This window comes from Aquarana catesbeiana, linkage group LG03, assembly GCF_042186555.1.
Source record: "Aquarana catesbeiana isolate 2022-GZ linkage group LG03, ASM4218655v1, whole genome shotgun sequence".
NCBI classification, from domain to species: Eukaryota; Metazoa; Chordata; class Amphibia; order Anura; family Ranidae; genus Aquarana; species Aquarana catesbeiana.
Window position 1 is genome coordinate 470,435,440 of NC_133326.1, and position 12,848 is coordinate 470,448,287.

General features: G+C 41.5%; 1 protein-coding gene across 5 annotated transcripts in view; it reads left to right on the forward strand.

Annotated features, from left to right (window-relative positions):
• The window catches only part of LOC141132481 (protocadherin-10-like), a 127,444-nt gene extending 115,386 nt beyond the window's left edge, over positions 1 to 12,058 (forward strand). For 3 of the 5 annotated variants that reach the window (XM_073620882.1, XM_073620883.1, XM_073620884.1), the window contains exon 4: positions 11,033 to 12,058. In XM_073620882.1, coding sequence (XP_073476983.1) covers positions 11,033 to 11,286 — 254 coding nt within the window. In that variant the 3' untranslated portion in view covers positions 11,287 to 12,058. The remainder of the gene's footprint in view (positions 1 to 11,032) is intronic. The other 2 variants (XR_012242911.1, XM_073620885.1) reach the window with 2 other exon arrangements.
• The last annotated feature ends 790 nt before the right edge of the window (positions 12,059 to 12,848 follow it).

Sequence of the window (12,848 nt, forward strand, 5' to 3'; positions counted from 1 at the left end):
CCAGCACTGTTACAATATACCATAAGATACCCCTTGTATTGTGACCCCACTACATCCCCGATACCCCCTACACTGTAGCGTCTCTACATCCCTGATACCTCTAGCATCAGGACCCACTAACAGGCCAGATTTTAAGTATTACCTTGGGGAGATTCAGACTAGGATACTGCAATCACTGAGCAGAAAATTATATCACCTGTGATGTATTTCAGTTATCTTGCAAACCTGGCCTGTTGGGTCCTGAGGACAGGAGTTGAGAACCACTGCTCTAGTACTATAGCCACCCAAGATACCCCAAGCATTGCTACCTCCTATACACCCCAGATCCCCCCTCAGCATTGTTTTCTCCCATACATCCTTGATATCCCCCAGCACCTTTATTCCATGTATGTAGTACCCCCTTTACCATTGGAGATACAGTGCATGTGAACTTTTGGCTATGTGCCTACCTCCAGCACTGTGACAAAGACTCACCTATACCAATCAAGTCATGCAGGCAGAAGGTGGGGAGGAGGAGGGAACATCCCACCGGGCATTCCAAGCTCTTCGGTGCAAACAGTGCTGTACAGCTGGGCTCACCATGACACCATCCACAATGCCATTTCCTCAGGCGGGCTCTCAGTGCTGCCGAGTCAGCAGCTCCCACTCCAGCTCCTACCCCGCGGCTTCTAACTTTCGACCATTCAAGCTGCATGGGGCGGGGTCAGAGCATCACCAGCGCTCCAGCTCCACCTCTCCCTGCAGGCTGTGATATAATAGGTATCGTTCTGCACAGCACGGCGCACAGCTGCCAGCCTGCCTCCTCTGTGTATCCATCACTCTCAGTGCCATCATGGCACCCCCAATTTCCAGGCAGCATGGGCTCAGAAGGAGGGGCGGAGGAGGGAAAATCCCACCGGGCATTCCAAGCTCTACAAAGCTCCCTAACCATTCCATGCAGCCACCCCTCCCCCTTCACATCACACATCTGTATTACAGCACAGGAAAACTGACCTGCTGAACTTCAGTGTAAACTTGTGGCATTCCCTGCTGAGCCAAGACTGAGGGGGCGGATCTCTTTCTTTTAGTGAATACAACCACCAGGAGCCAGGTAGAGAGCTCGGTAATTGAAAACACAGGGCTGCTCCACAGGACCCTGCTATCACTTGCACTGTCGATGCCAATGGGACTGCCCAATGTGCTCTAGACTGCAGGGGAAGGGGGCACTACTAAGTGATGCCCCTCCTTCTCCCATGTAAACTCTGCCCCCTAGGGAACCTGTCTGCCCTTTCTCCTAGCGCCACTCTTACCTGACTATGCAGGAACAACTTGGAGTCAGGGGGCGGGGCTGGGAGGGAGAGCCGCTCTGCCTCTTCACAGTGCGCACCCGCAGAGCATGTCATGGGTTGCCAGGTTGCTGGCGGTCCTGGCAACCAATAACTTGAAAAAAGGTTGAGGGGGGAGGGAGAAGCTGGCAGAAATCCTTACTGGCTGCAGTGAGGATACTCCAACTAAGTGGAGCCAAGTGTCAGCACTTGTTCCGGCACTGGGCCCCGGGACTCCAGCCCAGATTCGCGGGACCCCGGGACTTACTTCAAATCGCGGGACGGTTGGGAGGTATACCTAATCATGTATTTTTGCATGCACATGATTGAATGATGCACATGATGAACATGATGATTGATGCACATGATTGAATGATGAAAGTCAACAGAGCTTCACATCATTTACTAAGTTAAGGGAAAAATTTCCTGTAAAGTGAACAGCTTATATATATGCATTTGGAAAATCACCCCCATTGGAGAGATGTTTTAAACTCAAGTGCTACAAAGGACACTGACTTTGGCATTGCCTGCTTGCACTGGCTTACAGGAGGGCTCTTCCTTTACCTATGGTGCAAGTTTCTTTAGTAGCAAACCAGTATGTGGTCAGGGCTTAGGGAAAGCTTGCAAAATGGGAAGCTACAAAAACATGACAGCTAACTCTTTAGTGATGACAGATCACAATAAAATGTTTTTGTACTCCTTTTTTCCATCTCACACAAATTGTAGGATATAAACTTTCAAAAATCTGATCACTAATCAGACCTAATCACTTTAATCTATACAATACCATTCAGTCCAGATGTAGACTGATCTAATTGGTAGCTGTATTCAGGTACAGCGCCATATACAAGTACAAGCTAAAAAAGCAATAGCCAGTTTACTGTATATCTTACTTGCATCTTTTCTATACTATACCTTTGTTTGCTTTGCCACGTCTAAACATTACATTACTCCTCCTATATTTTATCACATAGAAATGTGACTTTGAATGATCCCTGCATTGCTGCAAGGGATGTGCTTTACACTTCATTTGTCTGCTCTTGTTGGTTAGCTTCACAATTGCCAGATCTGCATTCAGCATGCACAAACACAATGTGCTTCTGGGTTATCAGACAACAGAGGGTTAAAGTTATTGTTTTAAAGCATTCTATCTTTAAAACAAGTAACTTATATGAAATAAAAGCTGTTTTGTGAAACAGAATAGGGGACACACATTGGCAAAGTTACTGGAGGTCATGGAAAACCCCAGAACTTACAATGCCTTTTTGTTTGGTTTCCCTGGTTGTTAGTCTTTATTCTATCTTTTAAAGATTTTTAGTTATTTAGGAAGGCAAAGCGCAAAGTTTCAGTTCCAATTAAATAAACTTGTCGCAAACACAGTTAATTCAAACTGATCTTCTGATGTAACTATGCGTCATCAAGGGCTACCTTTAATGAAAACTGCATGTTATAACTTTTAGTAGACCTAGAGCTACTGGCAGCTAAACTGATTCCCAGAGCTTGATTTGTTTTGGAAAAGTCAAGCTTGTTCTATCTCTTCCCACCTCCTGAGTCAACCTATTGAGGCCTTATTGTCACACATGACTTGACTGGCTAATGGGGGACAGCAACAACATGCACTAGTGTGCCATTCATTTTTAATGTCACCCCGAACACATCCCCAAAGTGCACAAAGTCGTGCTGCATGCAAAATAAATTGGTTGCCCTACCACAACACACGTTGAAGTGCAAGTGGAATACACCTCAAAGGCATGCACCCAGTCTTAAAGTAAATGTAACTGCTTCAATTTCATGTTCACTGCTGCTATCTCTGCATTTACCGACTGTTATGAAATTCAGGTAACCAATGCTCATGCATTTTTTCTATCTTATGTTCAATTTGAATTGCCCCTTTTTAGACCCGCTTTAATTTTAAGAATTGCTGTAAGGTATCCAAAGAAATCAAATTGTTAGGACCCCGAAAAAGAAGAGCCATGCTGTACACTGTAATTCCTTTTCTAACCCTCCACATTTCTATAGGACTGAACAGTGACAATGGGGTTGGAAGGAGCCACAGCCTGCAGTGAGGAAGATAGGCATCTGATACTCCAAGAAGTGTTGAAAGTTGAAGACAATGATAGAGGCTACAGCACTAAAACAAAGGGGAGTTAGAACACACAGGCCACCAGAAAGGAGAGTATAATGTATTTTGTCTTCCAGGGACTTGATATAGATTTTCTTATTTTAGGTTTTTTTAATAAACCACTTCCAGGGGTGTTTCAGCAGCTGCAGTAACAATTTTCCTTAAATAGACGATTTACTGAATCCCTAGTCAAATCTTTTATTTTTAGCTTTGGATATCACAGTATCCAAAGTGCATTTAAAAATCTGTTGTTTTTAGTTTTTTCAGTTTTTTGCTGTAAATTGGATAGATTTCCATTTACTTCTTATCCTGAGCACACAACAGAAAAGTGAGGAGAAAACCTCTCTTACACACTTTTCATCTGAACTAGCCTCACAATTGGAAGAATAAAATAAATAAAAAGGGAGTGTAGGTAAGAATGTAGGTGGGGTACAGTGCGGTGTGGCGAGAATAACACATACAGTCCCAGTGCAATGAAAGAACTGTGGGAAGGCAGCTGGGAACACGCACTGTTCCAACAGCATGTAGGCAGAGCAGGATGCAGACGAACCAACAGTGACTGTATAAAGGGGAAGAATGCAATGTGGATGTCTTGTGCCCAAACAGGCAGGTGTCCAGAGAAGTTGCGAGCCTTGAGCTTTCCCTCCTTGTCAGGAACCTTTCCCTGCTGCTAGTTCTGTCCCTACAAGGCGGGTTACCTGTCCCTACTCTACTAACTCGCAAATGCTCGCCAAAACTTGGAGCCAGGGCCCTAAAAAGGCGCTGCTTGACCCAAGATGGCCACCAGAGTTACATGGAGTGGCAGCATCCAAAGGCATAGCTTCCCCAGAGATCCAAGAAACCATATTCCTTCTGACTTCCTCTCCAACTACAGTGCCGCTATGGGAGAGCACCAACTACAATGAAGAAAGTAGACTACACCTGCCTACACACGCCCCTGGCATTATTATAGTTTGTTCCAACCTCTGGTACTGTCACTTATAGTAGACAGGTTTGCATGTAAAATTGGAGACAATATATGGAATAAAAAAAAATCTTACACTAAATGCTATAATAACATATAAAGTTCCTTGAAGTTTGCTTCCTCTCTATCGTAGTTTGGTGCACATCTGACTTTTTAAATAACTGTATTATTGCACCTTTTAAAAATTGATGATTATATTAGGCACAACTTGCGAAGGCTGCCTATACAGAGAGTACATTTCATGGCTGACTGCTTTTACTGTTCCCAGAGCCTTTTATTCTGAATTTGCTTAAATATTCTCTTTTTAATCCCAAGAAGTGACCCTGATATTATTCATGTCTTAGTGAAAGTTGCTTAGATTAGTCCTGCATGTACTGTACTTGCAATAAGTAATTATATTGCCTCTCTGACTCCTTTTTCTAATGTAAACAATTTTAATTTGGATAGCCTTTCTTAATTTAGATCAGCTTCCCTTAGAAAATTAAATCAGCCTCAGAGTAAACATGTTACCTATTACATTCCTGTGGATAATTAATGATTGTATTATCACTGGGCTTTCTGTAGTTCTAATCATATCTTGTAATAATTGCCTCATAATTGCTTAACTAACACATGTAAATTTTCAATTCCCTTCCCGTGACATACAAACAACCTTTCTGCTGAAAATAGTAAGAGGCATGATGGTTAATATATTTTAAAACCTAGTCTGAAACTTATATACAGCTCAATACGTAATAAAAAATATGGGTACTACTCCCACGCTATCACCCTTATTAAGTAAATAAATTATTATAAATTGGCTGCTGCAAACACCTGTAGTGTTCCCACAACTATATAGTGTATACAAATATAAAAATGAATGGTGCTGCACTGCTTATTGTGCTTTACAATAAATATGCGGTCTATATATAATATAGATAATAGTGCATTATACAAATCCGGTAGCGGTGTACAAATTCAACATATGCAAAATAAAATAAAACCAATTCTTACAATAAATAAATACAAATTCAATAATCCTATACGTATTGGAAAGTTGTCTGTATTTCTTTAAAAATATAGTAAACAGTATATAAAGACAGTCCCTCCTGTTCTTTCTTTGTTGGTCACCTCTTGTGCTCGAAATAGCCCTGAGAAAGTCATGTGATGGTAACATAACGCATAGGACACTGTCTCGTAGGACATGTATTACGTCACCATCACGTGACTTCCTCAGGGCTGACCTCCTCACCCCTGAGGATGTCAGGTGACGTAATGCATAGGGCATGAGCGGAGGCACACGAGATGTAAGTGAAAGTATATGTCTGGTATTCATGGTTTTATGCCTATTTCCAAGTAGTTTTATTGTAAGTGGGGGTTTTAACTTTAATAAATTCATTGCTTTAAACGTTATCACAATATGGGAGGCTTTTTCTGCATGTTCCTATACCATCGGTGCGGTTAACCCTGGAATATATACAGACAGGCATCTTAAAGGAGAACGTACCACCAAATAGATCTTAACAGAGGAAAATTCTACCAAGAGGGTCACTAGTGGACAGGGACGATAGGAGGATCCACATATTGGGAGGATTCATGATATATGCTGAGGCACAAGTACAAAGAAGGTGAGAGTTCTGTGGGCACAGTGGTGACACAGTAACACTGTTAGGGGACACAGAAGCCTATTTTGAGCACAAGAGGTGACGGACAAAGAAAGAACACGAGAGACTGTCTATATAAAAAAAAATACCATATTTTTTAAGAAATGTAGACCACTTTCCAATATGTATAGGATTATTGAATTTGTATTTACTTATTGTAAGAATTGGTTTTCTTTTAGTTTGCATATGTTGAATTTGCACACCACTACTGGATTTGTATAATGCACTAATAGCTATATTATATATAGACCACATATTTATTGTACAGCACTATAAACAGTGCAGCATTTATTTTTATATTTGTATACACTATACGTAATGTTCAGTATGCGTGTATCTATCTATCTACATACATGCAGGCATTTTTTTTTTCAGAAGACACAGGTACTGGCTGTATACAGTATATGTATTGGCAGTGAGCAGTGGCATATCTAGGGTATAACAAACAGGGCAAGTGCCCTGAGCGCCACTTGAAGGGGCCACTCAGGTACAGTAGTAGTGTGTGCCCCTTTAGTCAAACTATGTCTCTTTCAGACCTCCCATCAGCACGGAACTGCAGCAACAGACAGTGCAGCCGATCACTGTCGTCACATGTGAAATAAAGAATTGGGGCAGAGAAAGTTACACTACTTGCTTCCTTTGCCCAGCTCTGACTGGTGCAATATGCCACGTGATTTGTTCCCTATTCTTCACTTCCTCATTCCATATACCATGTTGTACATTCCCTGTTCCACAACACCTCATTTCATATGCCACATTCCCGATTAAACACAGCCTTATTCCATATGTAGTGCTGTACGTTCCCTATTCTACACAACATCATTCCATATGCTATGCTATATGTTCAGGATTCCACACTGCCTCATCACATATGGCATGCTGTACGTTTCCTATTCCGCTCCAGCTCATACAATATACCATGCTTTATGTACCCAATTCCACACCATCTCATTCCATATGACATGCTGTAAATTCCCTGTTCTGCACTACCTCATTCCATATGTCATGCTGTACATTCCCTATTCCACACCACCTTATCCAATATGCTATGCTGTACGTACCCTATTCAACACCTACCCATTCTGTATGCCATGCTGTAAGTTCCCTATTCCGTACCAGCTCATTCTTTATGCCAAGTTATATGTTCCCTTTTCCACCCCATTCCTTATGCAAAGCTGTACATTCCCTATTCCCCTATTCCACCCCACCCCACCCCATTCCTTATGCAAAGTTGTACATTCTCTATTCCACACAGCTTCCTTCCATATGCTATGCTGTATGTTCCCTATTCCAAAATACCTCAACCCATATGCCATGCTATACGTTCCCTATTTCACACCACCTCATTCCATATGCCATGCTTTACCTTTCTTATTCCGCTACGGCACATTGATTTTGCTATGCTTTTCCTTTTCCACTCTACCTCATTCCATACACCTTGTGTATAGAATGTACGTGTCCTTTACCACACTGCATTATTCTGTATATTGTGCTGTTCCTATTCTACACCAAACTTACAGGCTCAGCAGCTCTAGTGTATTTGTAAGTGTCTGGGTGTGGCAGAACTGGGATGTCAAATGTTTGGCCAGGGTGCAGTTTCAACGCTTGCAATGGGCACTATTTACCATAGATGTGCCCCTAATTAGGGGTGCGTGGGTGTAATAAAGCAACCTTAAAAATGCTTCAGGCCCCAAACAGCAGCTGCCAACATATTTTTTACATCCATGCATTACAATAAATTCAACTTCAGTGAAATAGTGGGACTATTTCTCTGCAATTGGGCCATGGAATACATTTTCTGACAAGGCTTCTATAGGTCTTACTTTCACTGGGTCAGTTTTTTGCAAACTGATCTATCTTCCATCTCTCACTTTCCTAAGATCAGATTTGTCTCTGCCTTTCCACAAATTGGTACGAAGAAGGGAAAGTCACTGAGTCTGTACCAGTAGCTACTCCTTATGCCGCGTACACACGGGCGGACTTTACGGCAGACTTTGCTCAGCGGACTTTACGCCGGACTTTATGACGGACTTTCCGAATGAACGGACTTGCCTACACACAATCCACCAAAGTCCGTCGAATTCATACGTGATGACGTACGACCGGACTAAAACAAGGAAGTTCATAGCCAGTAGCCAATAGCTGCCCTAGCGTGGCTTTTTGTCCATCGAACTAGCATACAGACGAGCGGACTTTTCGACCGGACTCGAGTTTGACGGATAGATTTAAAACATGTTTCAAATCTAAGTTCGTCCAACTTTTGAGCAAACAAAGTCCGCTGGAGCCCACACACGATCGAATTGTCCGACAAAATCCCGTCTGCGGGCAAAGTCTGCCGTAAAGTCCGCTCGTGTGTACGCGGCATTAGTCCTGACTCCCAACAGCCTGTGTTCTTTACTACAGACTTTCTCTCTGCCTAGCACCTATCACCGTTTGCAGTGGTCTGTGTAAGAAGTTCCTAACTAGGATTGGGTAAATTTGAGAACTTCAGAGTCAGGTTTCCATCAGTGGACCTTATGCCGTGTACACATGATCGGACATTGATTGGACAACAACAAAATCCATGGATTTTTTCCGACGGATGTTGGCTCAAACTTGTCTTGCATACACACAGTCGCACAAAGTTGTCGGAAAATCCGATCGTTCTGAACGCGGTGATATACAACACATACGTCGGGACTATAAACGGGGCAGTAGCCATTAGCTTTCATCTCTTAATTTATTCTGAGCATGCCTGGCACTTTGTGCGTCGGATTTGTGTACACACGATCAGAATTTAACCGATCGGATTTTGTTGTCGGAAAATTTTTATATCCTGCTCTCAAATTTTGTGTGTCGGAAATTCCGACGGAAAAAGCCAGATGGAGCCCACACACGATCAGAATTTCCGACAACACAATCCGATCGCACTTTTTCCGTCGGAAAATCCGACCGTGTGTACAGGGCATTAGAGGCACACAACCTTTGCTGCCCAGAGCAGCATCATTCTGCTAGGATCATCTATATAGAATATTTTCTTGATTTATTCGATTAGAATATTGTGTAAATAAGCTTATAGGAAACAAATGTTTTTCTATTGGTGGTGAGTTAAAAATATGTGGTTGGTAAAAAAAAAAAGCCTATTTGCCCTTTCAGCCTATGGTAACAGGCCTACTGTGGCTAATGATAATTTTATGCCTTGGGATGCCTTGAGAAACACAAGATGTATTTACCAGTTCATACATTTATATTTCTGGCAAAAGTAGCCTTGGATGCAATTGAGGGGCATTGAATAAAACAAGGGGGGCGGTGGAAGCATAAAGAAAATTTTGAAACAATGTTTGTACATTCTTTTGTTGTGTAGCATAGAGTTAAAGTTGTAGTGATAACTTTATTTTCCAAAGAAACACACAAAATGCAAGTTATAACCGATCAGTGGTCAAGTCCACCGACCAGTCAAAAAGTCCAACTCCGGGCAGAAAAAAAAATATTCTTTGCAATGGGGCTGTGTCCACAATGCAGGTGTTGAGTGTTTGTTTTGTCCAGAGGAGAGGAGAAACCCTTATACTTACTCAAAACGTTGCTACCCCAGCAAAAACGGTGCTCCTCCACAATCCAATGGTGGACTGTTTCTGGCATCCCTGTGTTCAGAGCATGGCTATGGATGCTGCTCTGAGCTTGATGACGTCAGAACTCAAGTCTGCTAGAGTTTAGGGGTGCAAACGCTGCAGAGGTGGACACTGTGCAGGCCAGTCAAGTTCCTCCACTCCAAACTCGCTCATCTATGTCTTTATGGACCTTGCTTTGTGCACTGGTCCAAATCATTTGGTGGAGGGGAGATTATGGTGTGAGGTTGTTTTTCAGAGGTTGTGCTTGGCCCCTTAGTTCAAGTGAAAGGAACTCTTTAGGCATCAGCATACCAAGACATTTTGGACAATCTAATACTCCCAACTTTGTGTGAACATTTTTGGGAAAGGCCCCTTCCTGTTCCAATATGACTGCGCACCAGTGCACAAAGCAAGGTCCATAAAGACATGGATGAGTGAGTTTGGGGTGGAGGAACTCGACTGGCCTGCACAGTGTCCTGACCTCAACCCGCTAGAACACTTTTGGGATGATTAGAGTGGAGACTTGCTTGCCAGGCCTCCTTGACCACTTCAGTGCCTGACCTCACAAATGCGCTTCTGGAAGAATGGTCAAACATTCCCATAGATACACTCCTAAACCTTGTGGACAGCCTTCCCAGAAGAGTTGAAGCTGTTATAGCTGCAAAGGGTGGGCCAACGCAATATTGAACTCTACAGACTAAGACTGGGATGCCATTAAAGTTCATGTGTGTATAAAGGCAGGCGTCCCAATACTTTTGGTAATATAGTGTGTGTATATCTATATCTATATCTATATCTATATATATATATATATACTCTGGATATATATATATATATATATATATATATATATATATATATACTCTGGATATATACAGTGTATATACTTTTTTCCTTTTTTTTACTAGTAAAATATAATATGTTTAATTCACATAGCCAATATATTTCAAAGTTCTTTACACAGAAAATTGGATCATTCACATTCAGTTTCTTCCCCTGTGGGCCATTACAAAATTTACCAGATACTGCAATAAATAGATGTACACAGGCACTGCTCCAATATCAGTGGTACTAAACAATGAGCCACAAAAATGATCATTTTACAGTTCCCACTATATTTTGCAGAAGTGCGCAGCTGTTTTTTGCAAAGTGTAATACTTTGCAAAAAATACCTTGCTGTTAGTCAGTCATAGTATTAGCAAATACTTATAGGGTTGTTGCAACCAATCAAGTGTTAGCTTTTGTTTTCTAGTGTTCATTAGTAAAAAAATACTAGTTTAATTTTGATTGGTTGTTTTAAGCATCACTGATGTCCCTTCACCTATCACCTATCTTTCCTTAAACCCTAGTCCCAAATTTTCCATTTTGTTAGTGAAGACACCTTAACAAAAAAATTTTTTTTCTATTCACAGACATAAAAAAGACACCTCCAACATCAAATGGCGTTTGGAGCCCCAAGTACGGTGCACCATTCCAACAACATGTTCCATCCCTGGACTATCAACATAATGTATATATTCCTGGGACGCCAACGCTATTAGCCAACAAAGGTCACTATATGGATCACGAAGAGAAAAACAGTTTTTCCACCTTCGGAAAGAAAAGGAAAATCACATCATGTTGTGACGTACACGATGATATGATCATCAACAATGACCTAAAATGAGCTGGGCTCAAAACAAAGACATTCCAAAGTGTAAGCCACAGAGCCAATGCCAACCTTCTAGAGGAGAGCTGGGACCTCAGCGGTTAATAAACTGTGTCATTACTATGCCAAGAACACCGTCTCAACTCACCTACCTGACGTCTGTTTGTGTGCGATAATTCTGAAAACACAAATGGTGACAGGTCCCGATCTATAAAGTGCAATGGGACAAGGAGATCTAAAATTAATCTGTAACACTTGAAATGAAAGTACACTTGGTGAGGTAATGAAGGCGCAAAAGAAACGTACACAGAGACAATGAAAATAAATGACAGTGAAGCAGTGTGTTGGGTAAATGGACAGGATGCAATTTCATTTGGTAAAACAGATTCAATGTGGGTGCGAATGAAAGTCGCCTGTGTGTAAAAAGCAATTTTCTCTATCTGCAGTCAAGCGAAAAACTTCCTTGAGGACTGGAGAGTGAATGAGGGGACATCCTTTCTGAAATGTCATTTTGAGTTCCAGCCTTTGGCAATTTCCATTTAGTGACAGTTCTGTCTTTCATTGTTAATATGTGAATGTATTCAGTGAATATATACATTATTTTTTTGTTTGTTGGGCTAGCGCGTGTGTTTGTCCAGAGCAAATGAAGGGTGTGTGTATATGTCCAAATCATATTTACATATAGTCTATAATCAACTAAAGGCATTCATTGTTGCTTCACATGGAACACAAATAATCGCCAAACAAGTGTAAATATATGTATATGCTATTTTTAAACTAACACTTGTATTAAAGAAAACTACACTCACTGTGATGTTTAAAGTTACTGTGTAAAACTGACGACATTTCAAAGGCTTTTTAACAGAGGTACAGTATGCAAGAGCTGCAGAAAGAGATGAACAAACTTAAAAATGTCTCGGAGATCGCATTCAAATCCTGATCCAGCATGATAAGGTCACTCGTCTTTCCTCATTACAATCTGGAGATAATAATGGCTGATATCAGAGTGTTTTCCTGGAAATCTGCTTCATCTGACATGTTCTTCTTTAATTAAATGCATAAAAAGTCAGCAGTGTAACTGGACAGTTAAAGGGGCAGACCACCAAAATGTTATATTTTAGTCACAGATAAAGCCTTTTGGGTTGCATCAGCTCCTGTCTCCCTATAAGTCACCAGTATATGTCTATTCTAGCATCTCCTGATGCAATCTGTATGATATAAAATAGTATGGATTCCTCATAATGACTACAGTTAGCAAGTGTGCAAAACGAAGGACTCAAGAGATTCCACCTGAGAGATTCACAGAGATTTAGCTAATTAAGGGTCGGGTCATACCAGGATCACAGAGGAACGTGCTTGTTCTGTGCAGTGTGATTTCAGCCCATTCATTTTCAATGGGCTGAAATCGCACTGCAACAAAAGTAGTTAATATAGTTCCTTTGGAAACTCCGTAAAAAGCGGATCCCATGGTACTTCTGCACATTGCGATCTGGGGTGGATAAATAAACTGCATTTTGGACCTGCGTTTGGGGTGTCATTATCTTAATAGTATCACCTGCTGTAGATCGCAACTGCATTGT